This window comes from Vicugna pacos, chromosome 10, assembly GCF_048564905.1.
Source record: "Vicugna pacos chromosome 10, VicPac4, whole genome shotgun sequence".
NCBI lineage: Eukaryota > Metazoa > Chordata > Mammalia > Artiodactyla > Camelidae > Vicugna > Vicugna pacos.
The window spans coordinates 27,295,046-27,313,851 of record NC_132996.1 but is presented as its reverse complement, the minus strand read 5'-3'; the positions used below and the strand labels follow the sequence as shown (position 1 = coordinate 27,313,851).

Genomic DNA, 18,806 nt, shown 5'->3' with positions numbered 1-18,806 from the left:
TGGAAACACCACTGAATGCAGATTTGAGATGAAATTTGGGAGTTTTAGTCACCGATTGACCAGAATGTCTGAAAACTGTTCAGATAGTGTCAAGAAGCCTTCAGTAACTTCCCACATGGCCTCCCATGCCCCTCCCTGCTTTGTTTTCCCCGCAGCAGTTATCACTCTTTAACTTATCACAGGATTTCCACATGTAATTGATTCTAAGACATATTCTTCACATTTTGCCATCTTTGAAATCCAGGTTCATCCTATAATTGATAGCCTTTAATAACTTAATTGGCAGCAACTTAGATTTGATGAAATGTGGTTTGTTTTTTTATTTTATTTTATATGTGTGTTTCCTCTGACTAGCTCTGTCAGGGCAGGAGTTTTGGTCTTTCTTGTTCACTGCTATCTCCCAGTTCTTAGTGCCTGGCACATAGTAAGTGCTCCATAAAATACTTGCTGAATTAGTGTGTGGGGTCCCCCAGAAACCCAGTCTTCTTGCTTTCCTCACTCCAAGTTCTGTTTATTCAGGCAGCCAGCACATCTTTTCCTGAGACCCCTCACTCCCATCTTGTGTGAGGCCCTGGGCAGTGCAGGGAGAGGCGTGGGGATAGGTCTTCTCATCTCCCTCCCAGAGTCTAATGAGGGAGGTCCAGGAGGCAGGGCCACTGAGCTGCAGGTCCAGGTGATTTTATGCACACCTGTGCCAGTGGGTTGGGGTGCCGTCTCTCTGAGGGGACCTGTACTGACCCTGTGAGTCTCCTAGGGCTACATGCAGCCACTGAAGCAGCCAGAGAACTCCTTGCTGTGTGACCCATCGCTGGTGGATGAGATTTTCAACCAGATCCCGGAGCTCCTGGAGCACCATGAACAGTTCCTAGAGCAGGTGCGGCACTGTGTGCAGACCTGGCATGCCCAGCAGAAGGTGGGAGATCTGCTTGTCCAGTCGGTGAGTGGCCCTGCTATCCAGTGCTACAGCCCCACAAGCTCGGCCTCTCCTAGAAGGGGCTGGATGCTTCCATGTATGGACCCCCTGACCCCACCCTACCCCTACCTGGAGACTGACTCTAATCCCTGATCCAACCCCAGAGCTTGGCTGGACTCTGGCATGGACCCCAACCCCAGTCAGACACTGACCCTGATCTTGGGCCCAACCCTAGTTGCTGGCACAGACCTGACCCTAATACTGACCCTGAGCTGGCCCTAACACTGATTTAGACTCAAATGGATGCTGATACTGACCTCAACCCCTACCTTAATCTGAACCTAAACAGTTGCTTTGTTCCTGACCCTGGACTTGGGCTTCATGTTGACACTGACCTAGTCTTGATTAGCTCTTTTCCCCATCAGGCATTTTAATAACAATAGCTAGCTATCTGGCACTTATTATGTGCTAGGCATTCTAAATACATTACACATATCTACAGCTCTAAGGGGGAAGGTGCAGTTACTCCCCTGAGTTTAAAGATGACTCTGCCACATAGAAAGCAATCTGATCAAAGTCATGGTTAGTAAATGGTGGCTTCAACCCCAAGAAACCTGGTTCCAGCACCCATGCTCTACCCCACCTGTACTCCCTTTCCCCACAGGCAAGATCTCCACTTGTGAGATTTTCAAGATCCTACAATAGTACTTGGGATCTTAGGAAAGGTATTGACTTCAAAAGTCAAAAAGAACTACAAAAGCAAAACTAATAAACATTCAACTAAATGTCTGTAAAACATAACATGCCATTTTCTTTCATTGTTAAATTTAGTATTCATTTATATGAATTTAATTACATTTGAAAAAAATTTTACTTACATATGTTATTTTGCCAGAATTTCAAAAAAAGCATGATGATGAATGATAAATATAGTGAAACACAAACTAAGTGCTTACTCAGAGCCAAATAATTTCAGAAGTAAAATTGTAAAACTTTCCAAAAATTTTACTAGCAAAAAATACTATGTCTGTTTTTGTGGAATGTGGGTGTGTTTTCATGTATTTGTGATGTTGTGGTGTGGGCCTTGGGCCCAAGAAGGTCTTTGAAGGTCCCTCCTGACCTGGAAACTGTTGTGACGAGAACCATGGCCCAGTGGTGATGAGACTCCAGCTTGAGTGCTGACCTCTCCAACCCATCACAACCCTCAGTATCACTAGGCCTGTCCCTCTGCCTGGACCTTGCCAAGGACAGCAGTGGAAGCCCTGGCCCCACTGGAGGGGTCAGCATAGGATGCTCTGTCTGAGGATGGGGGAAAGAGGTGGGGACTGTTGTCCTCCCTAAGCTGCTTCAGCCTCTGCCTTAGAGCACATCTGGATGGGGAAGGGTGCAGTCGGCATCTAGAACCTAGAGACACAGGGGTTTCAAGGCCCAGAGGGGCCAGAGATACCACACAGGTCATGTCATCCATCCATGGTGTAGCTGAGACAGGAACTGGGGTGTCCAACTCCCAGCCAGGGCTTCTGACAGAGAACATCCACATTTAGCTCAGCCAGCAACTGGCCAGCAAGTATTAGCCACCAACCAGCATGTCCTGGCCCTGAGCAGGGCTTTACTGGGCAAGATGGGAGCATCTGTCTCCTTGGAGAGGAAAGACTTGTTTTGGATCAGGGGAGGCCAGAGGCCAGGTATAGTTCTAGGCAGAGCCCTCAGTGGGGCATGGAGTGCTTCCTGGAGGCAGGAGAACTGGGGCCTGGGGTAGGTGAGATTTGGATGGGGCCAGGGCATTCCTGGTGGAGGGAGTTACATGAGCAAAGGCCAAACAGCAGGAATGAGTCAATGTCACTCAGCAAAGAGTGAGGAGGGAGACCTGCCTGGGTGGACTTGGTGGGCCTGGAGACCAAGGGATGGAGATGCCCAGCTGGAAGGGAGAGAACCTGATCTCAGCACACAGAATGTTCCCAGGCACATGTATGTACATGTACACTCAAACACGGGTGAGACACGTGTGTACGTGTATATACCTAATCACACAGGCACATGTGCAACGTGTACATACAACCCAGGAGCACATGCCCGATCTTTTAGAGACGGGATCATTTCTAGTTGGAGGGAAAAGATGTTGGCTCATGAATCACTGGAAACCAGGACAGGGTGAGGTGGGGTAGGGGACACCTTGAGGGTTTCCCAGCCTGCCTCTTCACCCACAGTTCTCCAAGGATGTCCTGGTCAACATCTACTCTGCCTATATCGATAACTTTCTGAATGCAAAGGACGCCGTGCGTGTGGCTAAGGAGGCGAGGCCTGCCTTTCTCAAGTTCCTGGAGGTACTGGGGCAGGGAGAGGGAGGCCATCCTCACAATGGGCCAGCTTTGGGGCCCCAGGAGCCCCAGCCTGTGGGTCAACTTCCTCCCTGGGGCTGAGCTGGAAGGGCTCACTGGGGACCTGTTTCTGGACGTTTCCTTTGCATGTCTTTCCTCATGTATGTGCCCATCCTCCCTGTCTGGGGTTTCAGCAAAGCATGCGTGAGAACAAGGAGAAGCAGGCGCTCTCTGACCTCATGATCAAGCCCGTGCAGCGGATCCCACGCTACGAGCTTCTAGTGAAGGTGGGCATGGGGCAAGGCAGGCAGGTGGGCAAGGCCTGGAGGTGTGTTGGGGCACAGGGGGTTCTGAGGCTCCTACCTCGTCAAGCCTGGCATGCAGGTCCCCAGGGCTCAGGTAGGGGACCTCTCTAGGGTCTACCCACAGTCCTTCCTGTTCTAGCAGTCAATGTAGGGGCTTAGGGCATCACTGGGGCAGCTAAGCAGGGGTCTGGTGCCCATTTCCACCCCAGGACCTCCTAAAGCACACGCCTGAGGACCACCCGGACCACCCACTCCTGCTGGATGCGCAGCGGAACATCAAGCAGGTGGCTGAGCACATCAACAAGGGTGTGCGGAGTGCTGAGGAGGCAGAGCGTCACGCCCGCGTGCTGCAGGAGATCGAGGCCCACATCGAGGGCATGGAGAATGTGAGTGCCACTTTGCCCCACCTGTGCTGGTGTCCACATCTATGGTCATCTGGAATCAGGTCCAAATCCACAGCAGTGTCTACAGCGTGTTTGCATACATCTCTGTCCACATCTGTGTCCTCTTCCACGCCTTCCCTATGGCCACACATCCCATAACCTGAAGACACAGCATTGAGAGGGTAGATGAGATGTTGCTTCCACTGGGCTGGCCCCTGGAGAGGGGCCCAGGGGTCACCAGGGTCTGGGGAGGGGATGGGATTTATAATGAGCCTTCAAGATGCCTTGTCCCTCCTGCCCCACAGCTCCAGGCCCCTTTGCGGCGGTTCCTGAGGCAGGAGATGGTCATTGAAGTGGTAAGAAGTGTCCTGACGTCTGCCCACCTCCCCACTTTGTTCATACTTCTGCTCACAGCTGCTACGCGTGGGTCTCCCTGCTCTTCCATCTCAGCAGGGGCCCTGGGTCAAGTCCCAACTCTGCCTCTGCCTCTGAGCACCTGGGGAAGACCCCTACACCCTGCCTGAGCCTGACTGTCCTCTTGGGCTACAGTGGGCAGGAAGGTGGGCCTCTGGGCCTGAATCCTGTGTCTGGCCCCACAGAAGGCAGTTGGTGGCAAGAAAGACCGGTCCCTTTTCCTGTTCACCGACCTCATCGTCTGCACCACCCTGAAGCGGAAGTCTGGCTCCCTGCGGCGCAGCTCCATGAGCCTGTGAGTGGCCGGGATGCAGCTGAGGGACTTGGGCAGGGGGAGCAGTTGTCCCTCCCCAGTCCCCTCTGCCCGCCCTGGCCAGAACACCCCCTCGGCTCCTCACAGGTACACTGCAGCCAGCGTCATCGACACGGCCAGCAAGTACAAGCTGCTGTGGAAGCTGCCACTGGAAGACGCAGACATTATCAAAGGTGCGGCTGGCTCAGGCCTTCTTGGGGCTTCTGAATATCTGGGGGTCTTCCTCTGAGAAGCCTGCCTGGGGGCTTTGAGCCATGGCCAGGTTGGCTGGCTATTCCATCTGCTTTTCTGCTTTTGGGCCTTGCTTTCCCATTCAGTCCAAGGGAGCTGATGTGTGGGATCTGGTTTGACCCCTGCAGAGCCAGACCAGGGCCTGTGCATACAGACCATTTTCTGATTGGACAGGACCTGCTATAGGCTGGCAGGTGGACTGGGCTGGGGTGGTGCAGGGAGCACAGACGTACCCGTAATTAGCCATCGATTCACTGCACAAATACATTTAAATTCCTCGTAGTAGATGACAGCATACTGTTCTGGTCCAGCAGTTTTGTGCATGGGGAACAGACTCACTCAAGTCAGTACAATCAAAAGGCTGGTTTGAATGATCCTTGTTTGGGGCTGAGACTAGGTAGCTGAGCTGGTTTCAGAGAGCCTCTCCCTCTGCTGTGTGAGCATATCCCTCCCTCTTTTCCCTCCCCACACTGTGATCCTTCATGGCCTTTCTCCCTCAGCTCTCGGCCCCAGCTGCTCTGGGATGCACAGTTCACCTTCCTGAGTTGGGTGCTTGGTCTGGGATGGTGGTGAGGGCACCTCTGGATCAACAGGCAGTTCATGCCCAGACTCTGTCCCCAGGCCCACCTGAGGTGGCCCCCAGGGTAAGGGAGGGGCTGGCTCAGCCCCTAGGTGGACCCAGGCCTGCCCTCCAGGGGTCCTTGTGTAGGAATACAAGCTGATTATTGGTCCAGTTCATCTCTTCTCACTAGAGAATGGGCCGGTTGATAAAATGATTACCTTTAGGTCAGGTATCCACACTTGGTCCAATCAGCTGTGGTCAGAGTAGGGCAGGGTCATAGGGAAGAAAATGTGGCTGCCCAGGTGGTGAGGGTTGCCGGGGGACAGTTTCCCTCAGAAGGGGCAGGAGCTGTCCTCAGCCCTGGCTTGTCTGGTCCACTCCACTGCCATCTACTCTACTCATCTACTCCTGTTTGTGGCCACTGATCCAGGGCGTGTGCTCCAGCTAGACAGCGTGGGGTGTGGGGGATGCTGAGCTGGTCTGCGGGGTCAGCTACTTGGCAGTGGTTGGGTATGGGATAGGACCAGAGAAATCTAGGTCATCAACTAATTCGTCCCTCCTTTGTGGGGGAATTGAGTCGCTGGATCAGCAAATTTAACCACCAGAGGCTCTGGCTGCCCAGCTGCCTGCCCTGCGGGAGGCTGCAGCCCCACAGTCCAAGGCCAGCCTGCAGAGCCAGCTGTGGTTTATTCTTCGTGCTCTCTCAGGGGGCTCTCCAAGGGACCCCCTGTGCCAGGTGGGTGTGAATCACGCCCAGTCCCCTGCTCTCAGGCCTGGGGTTTCTCTCCAAGCTGCCTGTTAACTTGGGGGTTAATGTTAACCTGAGGTCGTAGAGTTTATAAGCTCTTGGTTTGTCAGGCTGCTCCCTGCACCAACTGCAATTTGTGAGGGGAGGGGAGGAGTGTCTGTCCAAGCCTGACCTTGTCTGTCTCTGGTTCTGCCCATGGCCTTCCTCTGTCCCCACCAGGGGCGTCACAAGCTGCCAATCGGGAGAACATCCAGAAAGCTATCAGCCGTCTAGATGAGGACCTGACCACCCTGGGCCAGATGAGCAAGCTCTCTGAGAGCCTTGGTTTCCCCCACCAGGTCTGTACCTTCTGCCTGAGGTTCCCTGACCCAGACTGAGGGAGAGATAATAGCCTGTCATTTGCCTGAGGGAGAGGACATCCCTGTCAGTTATCTGAGGGGAAAATACAGCCTTACCCCGTCTGAAGGAAGTAATGTGTTCCAGGTCTGGGGGTGGAGACACAGCTCCATCCTCAGCTGAGAGAGGAGAGTGGGCAGTTGCAGCTGTGGGAGGGAGGATCCAGGTTACCTCTTGGGACAAGGAGGGAAACAGAGTCCTATTTCCCATCTGAGGGAAGAGGCAGATCCCCAGTCCCATCCCCAGGGCAGGACAGGCTCTAAGGAGATACTAGGCCTGAGACCTGGGACCTCCACCCTGCAGAGCCTGGACGATGCACTGCGGGACCTCTCGGCTGCCATGCACCGGGACTTATCAGAGAAGCAGGCGCTGTGCTATGCGCTTTCCTTTCCCCCTACCAAGCTGGAGCTGTGCACCACGCGGCCCGAGGGCACCGACTCCTTCATCTTTGAGTTCCCCCACCCTGATGCCCGCCTTGGCTTTGAGCAGGCCTTTGATGAGGCCAAGAGGAAACTGGGTAAGCCAGGGCCCATGCCACTGCCCTCCCACCAGAACCTTCAGGCAGTGGGCAGTGAGCAGCACCTTGTAGCTGACTGACATCAGGAGCCAGAAATCCCGGGGCTGCCATGTCCTGTGCTCCAATCCCTGCCAGTGGAAGGGTGGACTGAAACTTCTGCAGAGAAATATAGGACTTCCTCAGGGCTTCCTTGGTAGGGATTCCATGGATAGGATCAGCTTAGAGCAGGGGCCCAATCATGGGAGTAGATGACTAGGATCCACCCCCTCCTTACCCACACACGCACTCAGCAGACCTGGATCAGGGAAAGCTGTGGATCAGGGTCCATCCACAGATTAGAAGAGCCTTAGTGACCTCTAGGTCTACCCCTCACACTGTACAGATGGGAAAATTGGGGCCAAGGACAAGCAGGGAATAACCCCTGCCACCTCATTCTCCCTGGAGAGAACTTGAGGGGCAGGGGAGAAAGGGAAATGAGCAGGGTAAGGACCAGGGTGAGGTGGATGCTAAGCAGTGTCTGTCTATCCATCTATCTCCACTACAGCTTCCAGCAAAAGTTGTCTAGACCCTGAGTTCCTAAAGGCCATCCCCATCATGAAAACCCGCAGCGGTATGCAGGTGTGTGTATGCACCTAGGTACCAGGGTGCATTATTCTAAGCCAGCACATGTTCATGTGTTTTTGTTCTATATACAACATTGTGTACATGTCTTGAACATTGCAATGTCTCCCTGTGTCTTTGAGTGTACAGCTCTCTGGACAAACACATGGACACTGTATATGTCCACATATACGTTACATGCACATTGGTATGTTCCTGCACGTATGTATCTGTGCATGTGAACAAAACTATACCACTGATGTGAAAATGTCTTACGTGCTTGTATGCGTCTGCATATATATGGGCAAAGGTTACCATTTTTTCACATTTGTTACACGTATATGTGTGTGCTCATATTTGGGGTGTATATGTATGTGAATATATGCGTGTACACATGTATATGAATGGATGATCCCTGTAGCACAGGCATGTGTGTATTTGATGTGTAGAGTGTCACGTGTGCCGTGTGTGCGTGCACACATGTATGCAGAGGGTCTACTGAGAATCCATTCACGCCCATGAGGACCTGGAGAGCCGTGTGGAGGTGGCAGCGATTCCCATTTACCTTCCCCTCCCGCTTGGTGCCTTCCGCAGTTCTCGTGCGCAGCCCCGACCCTGAGCAGCTGCCCCGAGCCCACGCCTGAGGTGTGGGTGTGCAACAGCGACGGCTACGTGGGCCAGGTGTGCCTGCTGAGCCTGCGCGCCGAGCCCGACGTGGAGGCCTGCATCGCTGTTTGCTCCGCCCGCATCCTCTGCATCGGGGCGGTGCCCGGCCTGCAGCGCCGCTGCCACAGGTGAGGCTGCGGCGGCGGGCGTGGAGCGGGACTAAGTCCCTGCCCCCAACGCACGCTGAGCCCGCCCCTACGAGGTGTGGGCGTGTCCTGCGAGTGTGGACGGGGCCTGGCGGGCTTGCGGGCGAGTGGGGCCGAGCCTGCCTCCTAGCGGCTCTTAACCTGATCTTTGTCTCCCAGGGAAAGGCCTGCATCGCTGAGGAACCCCCCAGAGACGGCAACTGAGCCCGCCGGGCCGGAACTGGACGTCGAGGCCGTGGACGAGGAAGCAGCGACTCTGGCCGAGCGGGGACCCCAGCCCTGCCTGCACATCTCCATTGCGGGCTCAGGCCTGGAGATGGCTCCAGGCCCCGCCGAGGGTGACCCGCGCCCAGAGTTGGTGCCCTTTGACAGCGACTCAGATGATGAGTCTTCGCCCAGCCCCTCAGGGACCCTGCAGAGCCAGGCCAGCCGGTCCACCATCTCCTCTAGTTTTGGCAGTGAGTGCCCAGCTTGGGGCTGTCAGGCAGGGCAGACTGCCCAGAGGAGAGGGCAGCCTAGGCCGTGCTGATGGGTGAGGAGGGACCAAGCTAGGCAAAGACATGAAATCAAGTCTCAGGATGTTAGCACAGAGAGCAGTAGGGGCTAGCAAGCTATGCAGGGGCTATGACACCACGGATCCAGAGGGCAGTGGGATAGTCAGACTGGATCCTAAGAACCCTGGAATGTCCAGTTGAGGAAGATGGAGTAGAGAGGGTGGAGTTGTTGGTCCCTCTGTCCGTGGTGGTGGATTGGAGGGGCCAGTCTAGGACCAGGAGCCTGTAGTCAGCAGGGTAGCAAGAGCTGAGCAGATGCGGAGACCTGGGGCGTCAGAACAGCAGTGGGAGGCCCTGGGCAGGACCTGGCCCAGAGGGATGCATTGAGGGGAAATTGAGGCCTAGAAAGACATCAAGTCTTGGGTCTGGCAGAGGGGAATGCATTGAGGGGAAATTGAGGCCTAGAAAGACATCAAGTCTTGGGTCTGGCAGAGGGGAATAAAGACCTTTGTCTCCCTCAGATGAGGAGACACCGAGCTCCAAGGAAGCCACAGCAGAGACGACCAGTTCAGAAGAGGAGCAGGAGCCTGGCTTCCTGCCACTGTCTGGCTCCTTTGGGCCTGGCGGTCCCAGCGGTACCAGCCCAATGGATGGGAGAGCCCTTCGCCGCTCCAGCCGTGGCTCCTTCACCCGTGGCAGCCTGGAGGACCTGCTGAGTGTTGACCCTGAGGCTTACCAGAGTTCTGTGTGGCTGGGCACTGAGGATGGCTGGTAGGGACAGGCGAGGGGCTGGGGTCACAGTACCAGAACCCTGAGCCCCTTTCTTTAGGAAATATGTGATGTCCTGAAGCAGAAGCAGGAAGGCTTTGGGTCAGACTTCAGGGTTGCTGCCAGTGGGTCTGAACCCACAGGGAGGCTGTGGGATCTCGGTACCTTCATGGAGGAGATGGTGGTGGAGGGATGACTCCAGGGATTGGTGTGCCCATGCACTTGTCACAGGTCCCTACCCCTGATCCACAGTGTCCATGTATACCAGTCGTCCGACAGCATCCGTGATCGCAGGAACAGCATGAAGCTCCAGCACGCAGCCTCTGTGACCTGCATCCTGTAAGGTCCCTCGGTGTTCCTTCTGGTCCAAACCCTTCTCAGCTACACGTGCAAACCTCCTTCTGTTCACCTGGGTCCCCTGCTCTACTGGCCCCTCCTTTCAGTGGAAGCTGGAGAGGCCTGGCCCTAGGCTAGCTGTGCTTCTCACACACTGTGTGACCTTGTGCAAGTCACTGCTCCTTCTTAGACTCAGGTGCCCCTCACCTGGAGAACAGGGAAGGAGTGGTCTCTTGGGAACCATAGCTGTTCTATCTGTGATTCCCTGTGGCCTCTTGAAACCTCTGACTCTTTTTCCTTGCTAGGTATTTGAATAATCAGGTGTTTGTGTCTCTGGCCAATGGAGAGCTCGTGGTCTACCAAAGAGAAGCAGGTGAGTGCCCCTGGAGCCCATTGCTGGGACTGGAGCTCCCTCCTAAGCAAGGCTGGTGCCTTGGAACCACAAGTCTGGAGATGTGACTTTAACTCCCTGGGAGGTAACTCCCAGGTCCTCTCCAGGCCTTAGTGTCCTCATTGATAAGTGGGGTTATCAGCACCTCATTTCAGGGGCGGGTGCAACTCAAATGCAATAATACTGGGTTGAATTTGCGATTTTCTTTACCTCACTCCAGGCCATTTCTGGGACCCCCAGAACTTCAAATCGGTGACCCTGGGTGCTCAGGGGAGTCCCATCACCAAGATGGTGTCTGTAGGTGGGCGGCTGTGGTGTGGCTGCCAGAATCGGGTCCTTGTCCTGAGCCCTGACACGCTGCAGCTGGAGGTAGTAGGGATAGGGATGGGTTAGGGGATTGGTGACTGGGGTGAGCCAGGCCCAGGAGAGAGAGGAGAGAGAACATGGGGCCCTAAAAAAACATCTAGCTGAGAGGTCAGGGCCTTCCCCTGACCACTGTGTGAATCTGAGCCAGCCCCTGTCCTTCTCTGATCTTCTTTCCTCCCCAGTTGATAAGGGTTATGATAAGTGCCCTGTGTACGTTAGAATTCTTTATTCATCCTTCCCCCAGAGACTCTCTCTCAAGCATTGGGGTCTTTTGGGGGCAGACAAAAGTCCTTCCTGATGTCAGCATCCCTTAGCATTACTTTGGCCTTCATTAGTCCTGAGTTCATTTAGATACACAACAGGGGTTGTCAGCCTGGTGGTATCTGTAGGTAACTGGTTCCCTTGATTTCACTCTCACTGATCCCATCCTTGGCTGAGCCGGGAATGCAGAACTCGGGTGCAGGCCCAGCTCTGTGACCGACTTTTTGACACCCTTTGACAGGTTCCTTTCCCTGTGAGGCTTCAGCTTCCCCATCTATCCAGGCTGAGGCCAACAATTGCCCTTAAAACCCTTCAAGCTTTGAACTTTTGTGATCATTAAATCATTCAACTTCCATGAGGGAAAGGGCACTTCCATTTTAATTTCTGAGATCTAAGTGGGGAGGTAGCAGTGAAACCAAGGTTTGAAAGGTTAAATCCCGACCAGGGAGCAAGGCTGCCTTTGCTGTCAGTCTGGGAACTTTCTGGAGAGGCTTGGTGTGAGTTCTAAGGAGGGAGGGGTGGGCAATGGTGAAGCACAAGGCAGGGAGGGGCCAGGGAAGGCAGGCCTGTCAGTCACCCATCTGCTCTCTACCCCTGCCCCCCAGCACACATTCTCCGTGGGGCAGGATTCCAGCCGCAGCGTGGCCTGCATGGTGGACTCCAGTCTTGGTGTGTGGGTGACACTGAAAGGTAGTGCCCATGTGTGTCTCTACCATCCAGACACCTTTGAGCAACTGGCAGAGGTAGATGTCACCCCTCCCGTGCACAGGATGCTGGCAGGTACTGACTTCAGTCTGTTATTGCCCCTTCCCTTGGAGCCTTTCTGTCCCTGTCACTGAGGAGGCTGAGCCAGGGCCAGGACTCAGCCCCAGCTCTGCTCTGTCTCCACCCTAGGCTCGGATGCCATCATCCGGCAGCACAAGGCTGCCTGCCTGAGGATCACAGCGCTGCTGGTGTGTGAAGAGCTGCTGTGGGTAGGCACCAGTGCCGGTGTCGTGCTCACCATGCCCACCTCGCCTAGTACCGTCAGCTGCCCACGGGCACCCCTCAGCCCTGCGGGCCTGGGTCAGGGACACACTGGCCACGTCCGCTTCTTGGCTGCAGTTCAGCTGCCAGATGGCTTCAACCTACTCTGCCCAACCCCACCACCTCCCCCAGACACAGGTGGGTCTGCGCATCCTACCCCAAGTCAGGGACCCTGGGCTTTGGGTTTAGGATTCCCCACTGTCCTGCCAGGAGAGGGTTAAGAGAGAGGAAAAGTGTAATACAGACCTGGAAATGGCATATATTACAGGAAGTAGGCTATGGAAACCCTAAAATAAAATCTAGTATACAGTTGGGGGTGTGTGTGTGTATAAAAGTCTGTCCAGAGAATGTCATAAGAGCCAAAGAGTGAACTATAAGCTAGAAATTAGAATATGACACAAGAAGGGATATATACAACAGGAAATAAAACAGGACTAGAAATGATGTTTAGGGCAGGAAGTAGAACCAGGGAGTGATGTGCAGAGCAGGCAATAGAAATAGCACTAGAGAGCAGAATAGAGAGTGGCAGACAGGACAGGAAATGGACTGTGAGAATTAGAAAGTGAAACATATTAGGAAATAATGTGTATCAAGGAGGTCCCAGTTAGCAAAGTCTTGCTTTGGCGGGGCAGGAAACCATATTCCTAAGAGGAGGAGATTGTGGGAATCAGGGAGCTGGGAAGCCTTGGTCAGATGTTGTCAGAGTCCAGAGAAGACAAGTTGCCTAATTGGGAAAGGGCTGTTGGAAGCAGGAAGTGAGTGGGAAGAGGACAGTATACGTGCAGTAATCAAGAGATAGAAAGTGGTATGGCCCTGGGATGTCATGTCACTCATGTCTAGAAAGTACAGAAGGGATATGAGAAGTTGTCTGACTGCCAGAAAGTGGGCATTTCTTTCCAAATAGGAAGTTCTTGGCTCACAGGAAGTGGGATCCCCCTTGGGAAGTACGTGTGTCTTTCTTGCTGTCTTCTGGGCCATGATGAGATAGTGCGGCCACTAGTCACCCCAGGCTAACCAGTCCTCCCCTTGGCTCCCCCAGGCCTCGAGAAGCTGCCCTCTCTGGAGCATCGGGACTCCCCTCGGCACCGAGGCCCTGCCTTGGCCAGGCCTAAAATGCTGGTTATCAGTGGAGGCGACGGCTATGAGGACTTCCGACTCAGCAGTGGGGGCAGTGGCAGCAGTGAGACCGTGGGCCGAGATGACAGCACAAACCACCTCCTCCTGTGGAGGGTGTGACCCTGTCCACGGTGGCCCAGGCCTTGCCTCCCCATCTGCCCTCAGCCTCCTTGCCTGTTCCAAGTCCACATGCAGACTCTGAACAGGAGTGTCCGACCTCGGGTACACCTGTGCCTGCGTGGGCCGCCTCCCATCCTCATGGAAGCATTCCTGATGGAGCACCTTTCTCAGCCCTCTGGCTGCTCCGGTGCTCCCAGTCATGATGGGGTGGGGAGGGGGACACATGGGCTGCCCAGGACCTCTGTCCCTGGAGCTTCTACCAAAGACACGGCCAGGCCTGGACCCCGTGGGGCTGGGGAGGGCCATGTGCAATATTTGGAGGGTTTTCTGGGGGCAGAGGGAGGGCTAGGGAATGGAACCCTTTCCCATGTACAGTATTTATGTTTCTTTTTAGATGTGTACCTTCCCAAGCACTTATTTATGCAATGACCTGGGGCAGGGAGTGATTTGAGGAAATGACAGAAGGAAAAAAAAAGAGCAAACCCTATTCCTGTCCTGGGAGCCATCCTAGGCTCCTAACCAAGCCTTCCTGCAGGGACCAGTCCCCCTCTCATTACATACGCACACACACACTGCATGTTTGGGGCACTGAAACACTGCCTCTTAACATATACTTTCCACGGCCTCGTCCTGATGGGCTGCCCTCCAGTATCCAGAGGAAAGGACCAAGTTCCCTCAGTCATCCAGAACAAGATGATGACTCCGGGGAAGGTGGGGAGGGGGAGTGACTCCCATCTGGAGGGCCTTCCCAGGCCATAACGTTTCCTTGCTTGTTGGCAGTGCCTTTAGTGGTTCCTGAATTTGGGAACACTGATGAGGCCTGGGCCAGGGCTTTCTCCTGGCTTGAGCAGGGAAAGGGCCCTTGCTCTCCTCACTGTTGCCCCTCAGACCCTGCATCTCATGCACTGGCACATATGGTCACCTTGGGAGGTAGACCTAGGAGCCCCCTCACTCTGACCACTGTATCCCTCTCCATACACCCCTCCTGCTAGGGGCAGCCCTTCCAGGAAGGATGTCCAAAGCAGAGAGTCTAGACGTAGCCTCTTAGGCTGGGAAGGCTACCACAGGGGGCAGCCTTTCCCCTGCCCCCCAAACTGCAGGAGCCAGTCTGACCTCAGCCCCCCACTTCTCCAGCTGCAGCTCCAAAGGTCTGGTGTCAGATGGGGTTTGTTTGGTTCTGTTTGGTTCTGTTTTTGTTTGGGGTGGGTAGGTCATTGTGGTCTTAGATTGTTTCTCTTGCTACCAGTCATGTATTAACTTTCCTTGGATGATGAAGTTTAAAGAGTCAATAAAAAGAAACACCAAACAACTGGTCCCCATCGGCAGCCATGGAGGCCTCCTGCCAACACCCTCTGGGTTCCCCAGCTGCGTGGACCTCCTGACCCCAACTCTCTGGGGCCAGGGGAGGGCTGGGACCCAGAAGAGTGCTAAGTTGGCGAGGCGTCCACTGACTTGCTGTGTTATCCCAGGCAGGTCACCCCGCCTGTCTGGGCTGGTTTCCTTATCAGAAAAACCAGGAGTTATGCTAGTCCAATGCCTTATAACCAGGGCTGTGTGTTAGAATCCCTTACAGTTTACATGCGTAAATACCAAGTGTAATATGTAAATTGTACATGTAAACACACATTTCCAGGCTCCCCCCAGCTCCTGTGTCAGTGGGTCTGGGATAAACCTTGGGAATCTGCAGCTGACACATGCCGTAAGGAAAAAAACGAGGTGACAACGAGCCTGTGTACAGCTCCTCCAGAAAGCAGTGCTCTCCAGCAAAGCCTCGTATGAAGCTCGGAATCTAAAAGGCCAAGGTGAGCACAGGTAGAATCCAAGTCTGTCTGATTTCTGGTCAGTAAATCAGACACAAGAAGACAAAGGCCAACAAGGGCTGTTCTTCACAGGGGCAGAGGGCCTTTCCCACCAGGGGGCACCCATGGGATGCAAAAGGATGACTTCTACAAAAGGGCCACTCGTGCCTCAGCTCTGCTGAACACGTTTGAACATTTTCCAACCTTAACAATTTAGACTTTACAAAAACCATATTTGCTAAAGGGGAGTGCTTTGTAGACTGGTATGTATCTCAGGGGCCTGCCAGGCCCTCAATGCCACGGGATGTGCATGAAACATCTCCCTCCACTCCTGGGATGCTCTGGGGAGGAGGGGACTACAGAAAACAGATACATCACAGAGTGGAAGGCAGTGTTTGTGTGAAATTTATGATAAAACAAAGAATAGAAGGAGCACAGGCTCTGAAACTGAACAAAATGTTGACTTGCCACTCTCTAGCTATGCGGCTTTGGATGAATTGCATCCTCTCTGAGCCTCTGTCTCCTCATCTGTAAATTGAGGCTGATAACCCTTTCCCCCAAGGGACTGTTGCTTAGTGTACAGGTTTTTGGATTGTAAGGAAGAGATTGTTTCTGCCCAGAAATAAAAGGTGGGGCTAATTAGTGGAGATGTGGCCTGGAAGCCAATAGCTGTCAGCACAGTGGCCCAGATAGTGCTGCCCCATCTCAGGACCCCTGGCTGCTCCACCTTGGAGCTCTGGTTCCTGCCTCGCTGCCAGCTAGCTGCCATTCTCTCTGCTTTACAGCTTCTGCTGCCTCAGGCCATCTTCCCTCTCTGGGTCCAGGGGCTCCAGACAGACTTCCAGCACTGGTTACCAAAGGCCGGATCCTCAGCATTTTCCCAGCTCAGGTGTCGCGGTAGGAATGGGCCCAGTCCAGCCCACTGTTCCTTAGGAGGCCATGTGGGCAGCCTGTGGAGAGGTGCGCAGCCTGAGCTGGTCAGCTGTGGGCTGAGAGGACCTGGGATGCATGGTTGCTAGGCCGTCAACCCAGGGGAGGCTCCTGGAAGGATCAGTTCCTCTAAAGCAGTGGTTCTCAATCTTGGCTGCATATTCTAATTACCTGAGAGGCCCAGGCCATATCCCAGACCAATTAAATCAGAATTCTGCGGGTGGGACCCCGGGATCAGTATTTTTTAAGGAAACTTTTAATTGAAGTATAACACTTGTATAGAAAAGTACTGAAGTCATTAGTGGGCAGCTAGATGGATTTTCATAAAGTAAACACACACCCAGATCAAGAAACAGAACATTCTATCACCTGAAAACTCCCCACATGCCCCTCCCAGTTACCCCTTCTAGGATAACCACTACTCTGGCTTGTTTTTATTTTTTTTTACTTTTGGGGGGAGTAATTTGTTTAATTTATTTATTTACTTATTTAATGGAGGTACAGCGGATTGAACCCAGGACCTTGTGCATGTTAAGCACATACACACACTACCACTGAGCTATGCCCTCCCCCCACTATCCTGGCTTCTGACAGCGTGGTTTAGTTTTGCCAGTGAGGTGGAGAACCACTGCTTTAAAGAGCACAGCCATGGCTGGTCATTGGGGTGGGAGGAAATGGGGCTTGGGTTTGGTGTGAAGAGGACACAGCTTGAGTCAAGGCCAGGAGGGGTGGGGTCTGAGGAGTAGCCCCAACTGGAGCAGAGGGGAAAGAAAGGCAGGGAGGTGGAAGGGGGAACTTGATCTTGTTCTTTGCTCCATCCCCAGGCAACCCGCACTGCCTGACGTGCAATAGGTGCTCAGGAAATTATTTGTTGAATTAAATCTGGAGAATTTAGTTGGGATCTTTCTCTAGGTCCTAAATGTCACAAAGAAATAATGCCAGCTTCCATTTCTTGGGTGTTTGGTGCAGGCCAGTAGCATGGACCATCTCATTTAATCCTCAGTGGTCCTGGGAGGTTGGTACCATTATTATCCCCTTTTTTAGATGAAAAAACTGAGCTCCAGAGAGGTTAAACACCCTCCTCAAGGTCACCTGCCTACTAAACAGTGAGCCTGGATTCACATAGGATCTGTCTGCTCAGGTCTCTGTGCCTTGTGGAAGAGAGGAAGGACAGTCACACGGGGTGGCTGGAGGACAAAAGAGACAGAGTCTGAGCAGCCAGAGCCACATCCAGTCACTCATGAGGTGTCTGGCTCACATTCCTTGGGCCAGCCCTGGGAAGGATGTCCTGACTTCAGAGAAGAGAGTTAGGGCCAAAAGCTGTCTCTCCAAGGGGGTTCTCCAGGTGTTTCCTGGGGCTAGGGACAAATGGCAGGGTTTAGCTAGACATCTATGTCACAGGGAAGATGAGGCACAGAAAGGGATAAGGACTCACCTAATGTCACACAGCGAGGCAGCATTTAGGCGAGGGGTGGGTATAGAGGAGAGCAGGCAGGAAGGTTTCCTCTGGTCAGAAAAGTCAGACAATGACCCTGAGAACCCAGGAAGCACAGAGCTGGGTTAGCTGGCCTTCAGGGGCCCCATCATACACCTCAAATCAGGGTCAGCAGTAGTCTATAGGTCCAGAGGGCTCAGCAAAGGGAGCAGCAAGCATGTTAAGGCCCTAACTTAGATCTTCTGGGTGGGGTTTGGGGAGGGGATGGGGGACCCAGAGCTGAACTGAAGCCTCAGCTGTGGCCTCCCCTCACTGTGCGACCCTAGGCAAATGTTGGCCCTCTCTGGATCCAGGTGACCTCTGAGAACCCTTCACATCTTTTGCATGCCTGCCAAATACCAAGTCTCTCTTCTGTCCTCACAGACCTTAAGCCACAGGCTAGGTTGCAGGAAGTGGCAAAGGAGAGTGCTATTTTGGGCCCATTATGGCTTATGTGGAGCCCTGCCTGGCAAAGGCAAGCAAAGGGGCACCCCAAGTTGGGGGCAAGCAAGATGCCTGGCTGAATGTGGAGGGGGCAGTGTGCAGGTATCAGGGAGAAATGGGGGCAAAGCCCAAATGCTGGCTGTGGAGAGGACACAGGGCAAACACTGAGGGCAGGGGACCAGAGGAAGCAGATGATTTCCAGTCCAGCATCCTAGAATAGGCTGGTGCCTCTGATGTGGGGTCTCAGCAGATCCTCACAATACCTTGGACAGGCGAGCTTGCACTCAGAGAGCTGAAGTCACTTGCTTAAGGCCACATAGCCTGGCAATGGTAGAACTGGGACTTGATCCCTATCTGTGTGACACCAAAGTCCACCCTTAATGGGATTCCAGACCCAAGCCAGAGTCTGGACCTAAATGTGAACAGAATCCCGCGCTCAGGCCCAACAGCCTCACTTGCAGCTCCTGCCCTTCCCTATTTGAACCCACCTGCCCTCCCAGCCACAGTTCCTTCATAGATCAACCCCTTTCCCCATCCCCCTGCCTGGAGCTAAGGCACAAACACAGGAGAACAGCCCACCTTCTGAGGGGAGGATTTGGTCACTTGAGAGGTAAGCCAAGTGCAGAGCCTTGAAATTTCAGCCCCTATATTCCTCCCGCTTTGGACATCCATGTTGGAATTTAAGTATAGCCAGCAGAGGGCGCCACCATCTTGGTCCATAACCCCAGAGGCAGGCTCTGAACTACTGAACACAACTGCATTTCATGTC

General features: G+C 53.8%; 1 protein-coding gene across 1 annotated transcript in view; it reads left to right on the top strand.

Annotated features, from left to right (window-relative positions):
* The window catches only part of ARHGEF17 (Rho guanine nucleotide exchange factor 17), a 55,529-nt gene extending 40,830 nt beyond the window's left edge, over positions 1 to 14,699 (top strand). Inside the window, exons 3-21 of the mRNA XM_006203358.3 lie at positions 755 to 937; positions 3,121 to 3,237; positions 3,426 to 3,518; positions 3,746 to 3,922; positions 4,225 to 4,275; positions 4,519 to 4,628; positions 4,734 to 4,819; positions 6,407 to 6,525; positions 6,887 to 7,100; positions 7,645 to 7,718; positions 8,295 to 8,494; positions 8,672 to 8,970; positions 9,528 to 9,777; positions 10,027 to 10,113; positions 10,416 to 10,483; positions 10,722 to 10,870; positions 11,734 to 11,908; positions 12,023 to 12,292; positions 13,194 to 14,699. Of these exons, the coding sequence (XP_006203420.3) occupies positions 755 to 937; positions 3,121 to 3,237; positions 3,426 to 3,518; positions 3,746 to 3,922; positions 4,225 to 4,275; positions 4,519 to 4,628; positions 4,734 to 4,819; positions 6,407 to 6,525; positions 6,887 to 7,100; positions 7,645 to 7,718; positions 8,295 to 8,494; positions 8,672 to 8,970; positions 9,528 to 9,777; positions 10,027 to 10,113; positions 10,416 to 10,483; positions 10,722 to 10,870; positions 11,734 to 11,908; positions 12,023 to 12,292; positions 13,194 to 13,390 (2,919 nt within the window). The 3' untranslated portion in view covers positions 13,391 to 14,699. The remainder of the gene's footprint in view (positions 1 to 754; positions 938 to 3,120; positions 3,238 to 3,425; positions 3,519 to 3,745; positions 3,923 to 4,224; positions 4,276 to 4,518; positions 4,629 to 4,733; positions 4,820 to 6,406; positions 6,526 to 6,886; positions 7,101 to 7,644; positions 7,719 to 8,294; positions 8,495 to 8,671; positions 8,971 to 9,527; positions 9,778 to 10,026; positions 10,114 to 10,415; positions 10,484 to 10,721; positions 10,871 to 11,733; positions 11,909 to 12,022; positions 12,293 to 13,193) is intronic.
* The last annotated feature ends 4,107 nt before the right edge of the window (positions 14,700 to 18,806 follow it).